Source organism: Meles meles, chromosome 13 (assembly GCF_922984935.1).
Source record: "Meles meles chromosome 13, mMelMel3.1 paternal haplotype, whole genome shotgun sequence".
Lineage (NCBI taxonomy): Eukaryota > Metazoa > Chordata > Mammalia > Carnivora > Mustelidae > Meles > Meles meles.
The window spans coordinates 44,814,952-44,827,636 of record NC_060078.1 but is presented as its reverse complement, the minus strand read 5'-3'; the positions used below and the strand labels follow the sequence as shown (position 1 = coordinate 44,827,636).

At 42.2% G+C, this 12,685-nt stretch overlaps 1 protein-coding gene across 2 annotated transcripts in view; it reads left to right on the top strand.

Annotated features, from left to right (window-relative positions):
* Nucleotides 1-322: 322 nt before the first annotated feature.
* Nucleotides 323-12,685, top strand: part of WAPL (WAPL cohesin release factor) — an 84,178-nt gene continuing 71,815 nt past the window's right edge. For both annotated transcript variants that reach the window (XM_046027194.1, XM_046027193.1), the window contains exons 1-2: nt 323-778; nt 3,729-4,249. In XM_046027194.1, the coding sequence (XP_045883150.1) occupies nt 3,751-4,249 (499 nt within the window). In that variant the 5' untranslated portion in view covers nt 323-778; nt 3,729-3,750. The remainder of the gene's footprint in view (nt 779-3,728; nt 4,250-12,685) is intronic.

Genomic DNA, 12,685 nt, shown 5'->3' with positions numbered 1-12,685 from the left:
AAACGATTGACACAGCTGCCTGCACTGAGCCCCCGGCCCTCCCCCGCAGCACCTGGGTCTCCCGACGGGGCCGGGAGCTGAAACTGGCTCCCGAGCCCGGGCGGGTCAGACCCGCCACGACCGTTCCTCCCGCCACCACCTCCCGCGCCCCGCTCCGAGTACAGGGACCTCGCGGACCGGGACTACAACTCCCGTCGGGCGCCGCGGCCGGACCAATGGCGGGCGCCGGAGCATGCGGGGAGCGGCGCCTGCGCGGCGGTTTGAGTAACCTGCCGCGCGATTGGCTGTGGGGTCGGACGGCCGCGCGGGGCCTGTGGGAAGCGGAGTGACGGAGCGAGCGGCTGTTGGAGGAAGGAGGTGGGGGCCGGGAGCGCAAATGGCGTTGAGATGGTTCAGGGCCCTGTTCAAACTCCAGCGCTGACCATTCACCGGCGGAAGCGGCGGCGCAGGAGGCGGTGGTGGCCTAGCGGCGGCACGTAGCAGACTCCGGTATCGGCTCCAGCGGCGGCGGCCAGGGAGGCCTAGGCCCGGGCCCGGCCGGCGGCGCTCAAGGCGGGGAGGGAAGTTGCGGTGCCGCCGCTCCTCCCCCCTCCTCCACCGGGTTTCCTATTTACCCAGAGCAGAGTCGCGGGTTCTGACGGTGGCGGAGCCCCTTGCCTCTCTTCGCGCACAAGCCGCCCCTGTTCTCCCGCGCGGGGCTCCCGCGCCCGTCCGTGGGCCTTTGGGAGCAGGAGAGGCGGAGGCGGCCCGAGGCCAAAGCACCCGCCAGGCGCCGAGGGTAAGTGAGGTCTCGGGCGGCTGCCTAGGCCCGGAGCGAGTCAGGGAGGGTGGGGGAGTTAGGGGTCTGGAAGTCTCGCTGTTTCACCCACACAACCTCTGAGGAAGTTGGGCAGGGAAACGACACGAGGAACTCTCTTTTTCCTCTCTTATTTTTCCTTTTTCTGAGTTTCTTCCGGGCGGTTTCTGATTTACTTCCCTCCCCAAGCGCGGTCAAGTGCGTTGGTTTCAGCCCTGAGTCCTTCGCCGTCTTTTCTCCGCCCCTGGCCGCCACCGAGGCCTTACACTGCCTTGGGGATTCAGTGGCAGAGGCTTCCGGGGCGTCGGAAGCTACATCCCGTTCCTGGCGGTGGGGGTGGGGGTGGGAAGGAGAAAAGTTGCGTGAGCTTCCAGCCGGAGGGGGCCGCCTCTCCCCGCTACCTCCCGGTGCACCGACCGCCCCCAGGTGAGGATTTCTGGGTGGTTAGCTTCGCCCTTTCCGGCTTTCACTTCTTAGTGGAAGCCTCTAAGCCCTTGGGGATCCTAAAGACGCTGCACTTGGTTGAGGGTTAACTGTGAGGACTTCTCATCCCAGCGCACTTTCCTAAAAATTCGACCTGGCTTTGGGCAGAAGCAAGGGCCCAGCGACCGAAAAAGACTTAGTTGTGAATCATTCTTTCCTTTTTTATTAGGAAAGTCTTTGGAGTTTGAAACCTGAACAAGACGCCTGTGTATTTGAGAAATACTTAAAATACAATGTCAACTGTGCCTGCACACTTACTTGAATTTATACCTACTTTGCACTCTAGACGTAGATAATGCCATCACAGTTGTCTGTTTAGTGACTTTTCCAAAAAGATATGGAAAACTCTAAAGGAAGTCAAAAGTAGGGGGTATTATGTAATGAGCACCCGTATATTAATCGTTCAGATTCAATAGTTAGTTATTCTTAACCAAATATTTCTCATTTACATGCTTTCTGTTCCACATCCTTTAAAGCTAGAGAATTGCTGACGTTTTTTCAGTAGTATTTTGGTATATATTTATAAGAGACATGGACTCTTAAAAAACATAAGCATTATTTTCTTATCGCTTAATATAGTTAATTCCTTTATACCAAGTGTTTGCAGACTTTCAACTTTAAACAGTGAATGCTTTGTGGTTCCAGGACCGTTTTCCTCCAGGGCCCAAAGGAGTTCAAGTCTAGATTTTTGGTTTGGCCTTTAGTTGACATTTTTAGGTGATTGCTACCATGTAATTGTATACAAAATGTTCCAGCTTTGTTGGTGTATGTGTAAATGTAGGTGTGTGGATCGGGGCTTTATATTCTTGGAGGAATGAAATGACTTTATTCTGTTCTTAGAGCTGCCAGATATACTTAGTTTTGTTTAGGCTGTATGCAACAGGAAAGAATGATTCTTTAGTGTAAATCTACAGTAGATGGGAAATAGATCTTAGGAAAAGGTTTTCTGTCATATTAAAAGGTCTTCACACTATTTTTTCTTAATGGAGAGCTGTATGATGACCAAACAGTTACTTTGTCAAAATAGAATTGGTTTCTAACCAAAAATGAGAGGAAAATCTCTACTGTATATATATAAAACTAAGTTTATAGTGATGTAAGTTGTAAGAATTTAAGTTAGTAGAGGAAAATGTGTTTAAAATGTAGACCAAAACGTATTCAAAAGCAGAAGACAAATGTCTTTACAGTTGTTGTATTTTAAATTTCAAGATATGAAGATTTTCTTTTCAAAATCTAGACAGTTCTTTATTTCCAGATATATTTGATATATCGATATTTAAACTTTAGAATGTTAAAGTGTAGGAAATGGTTAAGAATTGATAGTGTTTAAAAAGGACTGTAATTTGCTTTAAAAACGTTTTACTCCTCGTTTACCGTCCTAAATTTTTTTTCTCATAGTAGTTATTATGTAGGCACATCAGATGAGTACATTTATCTTTTATAAAGCAGAGAGGAAAATAAAGTTATATGTTTCTTTTGCTTCGTTTAATAATCAGAGCAGTCTAGTATGCTGGAGTTCACCAGCTTCAGGAAAACATAACTCAGCAAAGGAGCACAGCACTATAGGGACAAAGAAGATAGAATAAGTATGGTTTCTTGTGCGCAGGAAGATGACCAACTAGAGAATATTTGTCAAGTTGCAGTTCAACTGACATTAGACCAAGAATCAGAACCTTTAAGATTGTTTTAAAAGCTATAAGTTCTGGGGTGCCTCGGTGGCTCAGTGGGTTAAGCCTCTGCCTTGGCCTTAGGTCCTGGTCTCAGGGTTCTGGGATCAAGCCCCACATTAGGCTCTCCCCTCAGCAGGGAGCCTGCTTCTCCCCCTGTCTGCCTCTCTGCCTACTTGTGATCTTTCTCTCTGTCAAATAAATAAAATCTTAAAAAAAAAAACAACTTTAGATTCTAATACGTGAGAAAATATTACCATTTTTCTGACTTTTCCCCCTTCAGTTGAATAAATGCTCTGAAGTTTCAAAGACCTAATTTAGTCAATTATTTGATATTTCTGAAATCCTGAAAAAAATCAACATTTTGTGTCTTAAGATTTTATATTAGGAGTAATAACCTATTCAGATTATTTTTGTAAAGGTAACTTGTATTTATAAGGATAGTGCATAGATTCATTTGAAACCTAAAAAAATTGATGTTCTGCTCTTAAGTTGGTTTTGGGGATAAGTTGGTTATTAGTTTTTATACTCGCTTACTTTGTAAGTAGTTTGTGAATATGTACTCACTGAAATAAGGAAATTGAGATCTGGAAATCTGTAGAATAAAAAATGAACCCCTTTCTTTATATGCCCTCCCCATATGTATTTAACCATTTTTACAGGTTTGTATCTTCAGTTTTAAAAAGCCCCATGGGGAGAATCCCTGGTTCTTACTTTTATATTCAGTGTTAATATTTGTTACGATTTTGGTGATTATATATATTCTTTTTTTTTTTCCACAGAGAATATGAAACAGGTGTCAAAATGACATCCAGATTTGGGAAAACATACAGTAGGAAAGGAGGAAATGGCAGTTCAAAATTTGATGAAGTCTTTTCCAACAAACGGACCACCCTTAGCACAAAATGGGGAGAGACCACATTTATGGCTAAATTAGGGCAGAAGAGGCCCAATTTCAAACCAGATATCCAAGAAATTCCGAAGAAACCTAAAGTGGAAGAAGAAAATACTGGAGATCCTTTTGGATTTGATAGTGATGATGAGTCTCTACCAGTTTCTTCAAAGAATTTAGCCCAGGGTAAGGGTTCCACTTATTCAGAATCTAGTGAAGCTGCTCAGCTGGAAGAGGTCACTTCTGTACTTGAAGCTAATAGCAAAATTAGTCATGCAGTGGGTGAAGACAGTGTTGCATCTGATAAATGCTTACATTTGGAAGAAACTTTGATTGGGAAAGAAAAGAGCACAAACCGAATCTTAGAAGATGATGCAAGCAAAAGTACCTGTGCTAAATTAATGACTTCAGGTAAGTTTTGAATTTCTTTATTCTGAGCCAGAAGAGCTTTGTGTAAACGACTTAGTTAAATACTTTGAATTCTAAAATACTATGCTTCTTGTGTTTTCTTTATGCATTTGTGGTTAATGGGGACTATAGGTAATTTAGTAGAAGAGACTTAACAACTTTAAAGAAACCAGTTGGGGGTTGAAGTTTTACTTAAGCAATTTGGATATTAATGTTTCCAGGCTGTTACTCATGGTACATTTTGCGAACAGTTTTTCTTATATCCGGAACTCCATTTCCAGCAAAAAACATCTCTCTTTGTTGGGTTAGCATCACACAGTATCTCATTTCTGTTACTGTGGAGGATTTGTGTTGTTACTGATAATGGAAATTGGATGAGCATATACACTGAGGATTAAGTTTAGGAGTGTTAGGCTTTCCTTCAAAACTAGTTTAGAAAGATTAGGGAGGTATTGTGGAAACATTGAAGAATTGAACTTCATTGCAATTTGAGATTTGTTTGGAGTTTGGTTAGCAACTTGTATTAATAGATTTTAATCCACAAAACCAGTTGTATTTTTAAGGTGTTAATTTGTAAATCTGGCATCTAGTATTCATTCAGAAAACAATATATTTTGTCCGTTTTACCCCTACAAATCTTTTGTAAAAGATTTGAGATTTAGAGTAAGTGGTAAAAGTACAATTAATTAAAAGACCAAAGAACTGAGATTGGAGGTAGCAGGAGAGAGCATGCTTGCTTTATTAGCAACAGGACAAGGATGGATGGCACTGTAGTTGAAAACAGACCTTAGATTTCAACTTCTGGCAAAGTTTGGGGATACAAAAGATTATAGAGATCTCATATTTTGAAAGGAAGTAAAGACAAAACTTTTCCTAGTACTGAATTCTTAAGAACTTAAGAAGAGTTTGTCCTTGAGGCTTAATATAAGTGCCTCAGAACAGTATAATAAAAGACTTTGCCTTGCATAGTTTTACTAAAAATGCTGAACATTTTTCACTCTTTTTTTCACCCTTGGAGGAGAGGACGAGCCAGCTGTTATTGTCATTCCCTTGATTCTCCCAGTTAATTCTGATTTGGCTGTCCTTATGCTTTGCCCACATTTTCTTCTGAAGCATTGTTTAAAACTTAAGGTTAGGATAAACTTTCATTTAAAAAAACAGCTTAGGGGCTCCTGGGTGGCTCAGCGGGTTAAAGCCTCTGCCTTCAGCTCAGGTCATGATCCCAGGGTCCTGGGATCGAGCCCCGCTTCGGGCTCTCTGCTTGGCTGGGAGCCTGCTTCCTCCGCTGTCTCTCTCTCTCTGCCTGCCTCTCTGCCTACTTGTGGTCTCTATCTGTCAAATAAATAAATCTTTTAAAAAAAAAAAAAAAGAAAAAGAAAAAAACAGCTTAAAAACTGTTTCTCAGATCAGCTCCTAAAAACTATAATCATAGGACTGTTAAACCAAAATAAACTAACTCAGGTCTACTTACTTTATAGATGAGGCTCAAAGAGGTCAAGTGACTATCCAAGGTTGGGTAGTGGCACAACTGGAGTGAGATTCACTTACTGATTTTTTAACACGTTGAGCACATACTGTGTGCCCTCCACTGTGGCTGTGGGAGTGCTGTTCCACTTCAGTTATCCAGTGTTCTTACTGCTGTGTCTTGTCCTCTGATAGTTCATTCACCGTGTGGGTCACATAGCCTGGAGGAAGGAAGATGAGGCTGAGGAAGTGACAAAACTGGTCAAGGAAGGCAGACACAGCTTTTCCAGGTGCTATCTTTTTGAGAGCAGGGTGTCACTGGCAGGGAGAGGATAACAGCAGGATGAATGTTTAGGTAGAGGCACAATACGAACTTAGAAATTAAATGTACACAGATGGTAGTTGCTTTTATGGTTTTGCTGATGTTAGGTCTGTATCTGTCCATACCACCATATGAAGTTGTTAGGTGGGAACTGGAAAGAGTTTTCTGTAGAAATGAGATACTAGTTTCCCAGTCTGATATAGCTAAATTATAGTTCTGCTGCTGATACTGTGGCCTGACTGGGAGCCCAGACAACATTATAATGGTTTCATGAGGAGAAAATGTGTACTAAAATACAGATAAATAGATGTTTAAGAACATCTTGTCCCTCTTCCTTCTTCACGAGGTATTCTTAGTGGAAAGGGCATGGGGTAGCTCTGTGAATATTTTTTTTCCTCTCTTTTCCTTTGACCACTCAGAGCTGCAGCAACCCTGGCAGCCCCTGTAGGGTAAGAAGGGAACTTTGAAGGAATGCTTTTAGTTCTTACGGTAGTCTTATTCTAAGTTCTTAAAAACCATTTATAGGTTTGTATGTTTATAAGTTGATTATAGTTTTGGAAATACTTGTGTACATTATGACCTTCCTTTTCTTTGCTCCTACCCTCTAACATTTGGGCATTTCCCTGTTTCTAGACTCTATTCTTACTGTGTCTGTCAGATTGTTACTGTCTTTACTATCCTTTAAAAAGCCTTTGGTTTTAGTTGAAGTTTAGAAACCCAAACTTAAATTTTTTTTTTTTTAAAGATTTTATTTTATTTATTTGACAGAGAGAGATCACAAGCAGGCAGAGAGGCAGGCAGAGAAAGAGGAGGAAGCAGGCTCCTGCGGAGCAGAGAGCCCGACGTGGGGCTCGATCCCAGGACCCTGAGATCATGACCCGAGCCGAAGGCAGCGGCTCAATCCACTGAGCCACCCAGGCGCCCCCCCAAACTTAAATTTTTGATGGAGTCTTCATAAATCTAAAGTGATTCCTAGCCTTTTTTGAATTAAAGATCCTTGAGAATGACAAAATTTTGGACTCAAGATAAAACTGTACATATAATGTCTCAGAACTCCCTTGCAGGTCATTTTATTCAAGAGCCTTTGAGAAATTTCGAGATAAAGTTTGTTCAAAGTGTACTAGCTAAATTCCTTCCCGTGGAATTCAGACCATTTTCACTGTAGAATTATATCACATCGGTGAAAAGGGTTCAGATTTACTGTATCATTTCTTTTAGCATTAAGTTTACGGTGCGTATCTTTCTCTGTAGGGGAATATGTGGTTAATTTTTTAGCTACTGGTAAAATTTTTTCATATATATATTATAATATTTCATACCAGGGAGTACTTTTAAAACCTGTGGCTTATTTGGAGAGGAAGTGCGGAATGAGGTCATGATGAAATTTATTATTGTTGCTGTTTTCCAAATAAAGGTTTGATGAGAAAGACAACTAGAAGCAAGATTACAGACTGAATGAGAACTGCAAGGAATGGTTGAGTTGCTCAAATGTCCTAACTTTTCTTTCTTTTTTTTTTTTTTCCCCAAAAAGATTTTATTTATTTATTTATTTAACAGAGAGAGAGAGAGAGAGAGAGAGAGAGCGCCAGAGAGGTAACACAAGCAGGGGGGGTGGGAAAGGGAAAAGCAGGCTCCCTGCTGAGCAGGGAGTCTGACGTGGGACTCGATCCCAGGACCTCAGGATCATGACTTGAGCTGAAGGCAGATGCCCAACAATGGAGGCACCCAGGTGCCAAGTGTCCTAACTTTTCATTTAAAAACAGAAAACTTAAGGGCATCTGGGTGGCTCAGTAGGTTAAGGTTCTGCCTTTGGCCCAGGTCATGATCTTAAGATCCTGAGATGGAGCCCCAGGTTGGGCTCCGTGCTCAGTGGGGAGTCTGCTTCTCCCTCTTCCTCTGTCGCTCTATGCCCCATTTGCTCCACACTCACTCTACTTTCCATCCTATACTCCCTGGATTATTTTAAAGATTTATATATTTATTAGGGGGAGGGGGTGGGAAGGGTGATAGGGAGAGAAGCAGACTCCCTGCTGTCCCTGCTGAGCACAGAGCCCAATGTGGGGTTTGATTCATGACACTGGGATAACTTGAGCTGAAATCAAGAGTCAGACACTTAACCTACCGAACTACCTAAGCCTTCCTTCCTGGATTATTATTATTATTATTAATATTTTATTTATTTGACAGAGAGAAATCACAACTAGGCAGAGAGGCAGGCAGAGAGAGAGGAGGAAGAAGGCTCCCCGCGGAGCAGAGAGCCCGATGTGGGGCTCGATCCCAGGACCCTGGGATCATGACCTGAGCTGAAGGCAGAGGCTTTAACCCACTGAGCCACCCAGGCGCCCCTATTATTTTTATTTTTGTTATTTTTTAAAGATTTTACTATTAGAGAGAGTGAGCACCCACCCGCCAAAGGGAGAGAAGAGAAGCCCCCGCTGAGCAGGGAGCCTCACCTCGGCCTCTATTTCAGGACCCTGAGATCATGACCCAAGCCAAAGGCAGATGCTTTACTAGCTGAGCCATCCAGGCACCCCTCCCTGGATTATTATTATTATTATTTTATTTTATTTTTTTTTAAGTTTTATTTATTTATTCGACACAAGTATCGCAAGTAGGTCACAAGTAGGCAGAGAGAGGGGTAAGCAGGCTCTCTGCTCATGTGGGGCTCCCTGGGACCCTGAAGGCAGAGGCCCAACCCTCTGAGCCACCTAGGTACCCCTCCCTGGATTATTTCAATGCATTCAGGATTTGTGTTTTATACACAAATACTTAAGTTGTAATTGTTATTAAAGTGAGTTTTCAAACAGGTGTGCTGCTTAAAAATGGCCCTTAGTAGAACCTAAATGTTTGCCCTTATAATTATGAGGTTGTGTAATGTTCTTTAAAGTGTAGAATCCAGGGCTGTGTGTATTAGGGTCACAAGAAGGCTTCTCTTGCCTTTTGTATGAGCCTGTTTCCATTTTCCATCTTTGTGCTTTCTGCTACAGGTTTTTAATCAGGACTTTAGAATAAAGTATGCAAAGACTTATATTTCTACTTGGCACACTTTCCTTGCCAGCCAGCTGGGATTCAGTCTACACATCCTGCCAAATATTGAGATAACTACTGCATAGGCTCTTAATTTGCATGACTGGTTTCGTAGCCAATACATTTTTTTTTTTTTCCATTTGCTTAAAGCTGTACTGAGTGTTTGTATGTTAGATGGATGTTGTTGTCAGGAATTTAAGAACTTTGATTTGGAACTGGAGATGATTTTTAGAAAGGGATGCATTATTCTATTCCTGAAAGCTTAAAGTAGGCCAGGAACTCGTGAGGTGAGATGAGATTTTCATCTGCTTATTGGATAAAGTATAGGTGTCTAATGAGGATTATTAAAGAATTCTGAAAGTATAGTATCACAAACAGTTCCTAGCTTTCATTTAGGTACGAATATATTTGTTTAGAATATATTTAAGTTGTACCTAAAATTCTGTTTTTCAAACATTTATTCATTTGAGAGAGAGAGAGAGAGCACAAGCAGGGTGGGAGAGGGACAAGATGCAGACTCTCTGCTGAGCTGGGAACCTGACATGGGGCTCAGTCCCAGGACCTGGAAATCATAACCCAAGCCAAAGGCAAATGGTTAACCATCTGAGCCACCCAGGTGCACCTAAAATTCTTTTAGGGGAAGTAGATAAGAGACCTATTATTTATTTAGCGCCTACTTTATTTTGAGCCCTTTATGTATCAGTTGACCCTTAATCACAATTATGTAAGCCAGGCTTTATTTCCATTTTATAGAGGGTAAAGCACAGTTCAGTGAATAATTTGAATTACTAGTAGAAGATCTGAAAGACATCCACAGTGTTCTTTTCATGAATGAACATAATATCATATTTAAAGACTTATATTTAAAATATGTCAGCCTGCATGCCTGAAACAAGTAATACTTTATATGTTGATAAAAATAAAATAACATGTCACTGGGGCGCCTAGGTGGCTCTCAGTGAGGTGACCCCTGATTTTGGCTCAGAGCAAGCCCTGCATTGGACTCCTCAACAAGGAGTCTGCTGGAGAGTCTCTCTCTCCCTCTGCCCCTCCCTCCTAACTTGTGCACTTTCTCTCTCTCTCCCAAATAAATAAATCTTTAAAAAAATAATAGTGTCACTGCACAGTCATTTTTATCTTGATGTTGGAAATAACTGATGGGAACATATTATGGATTCTCTCATCGCTAATTAAATAATTTTAATAAGAATTATGGCCTAAGTAATTATAATACTTAGTGCATAAAACTGACCTTATTTTTATAAGTAATAAGTATCTTCTTTTTTTTTGTTATATACAAATGGAAATTCAGTATGCAAATTCTGAAAGACAAATTTTGCTTATTTTGTTCTAAAGTAGAATTTTATTTTTAAGATTTTATTTATTTATTTGAGAGAGAGAGAGAATGAAAGACCGAGAGTTTGAGAGGGGAGAGGTCAGAGGGAGGCGCAGACTGAGCAGGGAGCCTGATGCGGGACTCTATCCTGGGACTCCAGGATCATAACCTGGGTCAAAGGCAGTTGCTTGGGCGCCTGGGTGGCTCAGTGGGTTAAGCCGCTGCCTTTGGCTCAGGTCATGATCTCGGGGTCCTGGGATCGAGTCCCGCATCGGGCTCTCTGCTCAGCAGGGAGCCTGCTTCCCTCTCTCTCTCTGCCTGCCTCTCTATCTACTTGTGATCTCTCTCTCTGTCAAATAAATAAATAAATAAATCTTTAAAAAAATAAAGGGCAGTTGCTTAACCAACTGAGTCACCCAGGTGCCCTGTTTTTTGTTGTTGTTGTTGTTTGTATGTTTGTTTGTTTATAGTTTATTAACTTTTCTAGTAATCTCTATACCCAGCATGGAGCTTGAACTCACAACCCTGAGATTAAGAGTGGCATGCTCTTCCGACTGAGCCATCTAGGTGCTCCAGAACTTTAATTTCTTGTAAAATATTTTCTTAGTAAAAGGAGAATTATTTTCAGGGTCTGAGCAAATAACAAAAGTGCAGTAGACCACTAACACGTTTCTTCTTGGATCCAGGTTGAATACCAGCCATGGGAGGGTAGTACATAGAAACTATAAGCATAATCTCTGCCCTCTGGGAATGGAACTCTTGATTGCCGCTGATAATAATAAGTAACTGCTTTTTTTTTTTTTTTTAAAGATTTTATTTATTTATTTGTCAGAGAGAGAGAGAGAGTGAGAGAGCAAGCACAGGCAGACAGAGTGGCAGGTAAAGGCAGAGGGAGAAGCAGGCTCCCTGCCAAGCAAGGAGCCCGATGTGGGACTCGATCCCAGGACGCTGGGATCATGACCTGAGCCGAAGGTAGCTGCTTAACCAACTGAGCCACCCAGGCGTCCCAATAAGTAACTGCTTTTAAAACAATGACCAACACATTTGTATAATACTTGATGCTTTTCAGAGATTTTCCATATGCCATATTTTTAGAATTTAGAGCCAGACGATACATATATTTTTCTGGTCCAGTCTCTGACTCCAGGAAGCAGTCCACAACTTTTTGAGAGCCCTGATGGTAGAGGAGGATAAATTTGTTCATAGGAAGGTCTGGGGGAATGCCTGCCTTCCAACCATTCAGCTATTTTAGTGTCCTCTATGCTGAGTGCTCATTTATGCCAACGAACAAGATCTTGTCTTATTCACATTTTAGTGGGCAAGGTAGTAGATTGAAGACAGAATAAGAAGTGTGCTGAAAATTACAGAAAGATAGAAGGATCTGAGATGCCTGGTTGGCTGAGTCAGAAGAGCCATGTGATTCTGGATCTTGGGAACTGAGTTCATGTGCCATATTGGGTGTAGAGATTACTTAAACGGTCAGGTGGAGAAGTCGACTCCCCACGGAGCTGGGAGCCCCATGTAGTACTCGATCTCAGGACTCCGGGATCATGACCTGAGCCGAAGGCAGTCGGTTAACCAACTGAGTCACCCAGGCACCCCTATTTTTTATTCATTTGAAAAAGATTTTATTTATTCATTTGAGATGGAAATAGTGTGAGCAGGAGGAGAGGGAGAAGCTGGCTCCCTGCCAGGGAGCCTGGTGCAGGGCTCCATCCCACGACCTTGAGAGTATGACCTGAGCTGAAGGCAGCTGCTCAACCACCTGAGCCACCCAGTGCCCCAATAAACTAACTTTAGAAGTGGAAAGAAAAATATAGGGTCCTGTGAAATTGTATAATAGCCTATTTACTGGTCTGAGTGCAGGGTAGGGGCAAGGCTCACATTTAACTTGAGACCTTCTGCTGTACTGAGCAAGGAGAAAAGTGACAGCTTAGTAGCATGGGCAGTAAGGAAGAAGGAGACGTTAAAAGTGATTCTCAGTATTTAATGTGAGCACCTGAGCAAATGGTAATGTCATTCTCTGAGATAAAGGGACATTCTGAGGGCAAGTTCATCAGTTCAGGTTTATGCACATTGAATTTGAGGTATTTGTGAGGGATAGGGTATGCTAGTATGGAACTTAGATAAGAAGTCTTGGTTGGAGATAATACATTTGAGATTCAGCATATAAATGTTGTTTGAGGTGGCGCCTGGGTGGCTTAGTTAAAGTCTGCCTCTGTCAGCTCAGGTCTTGATTTCAAGGTCATGAGTTCAAGCCTCGTGTTGGGCTCCCTGCTTGTGTGTGGAG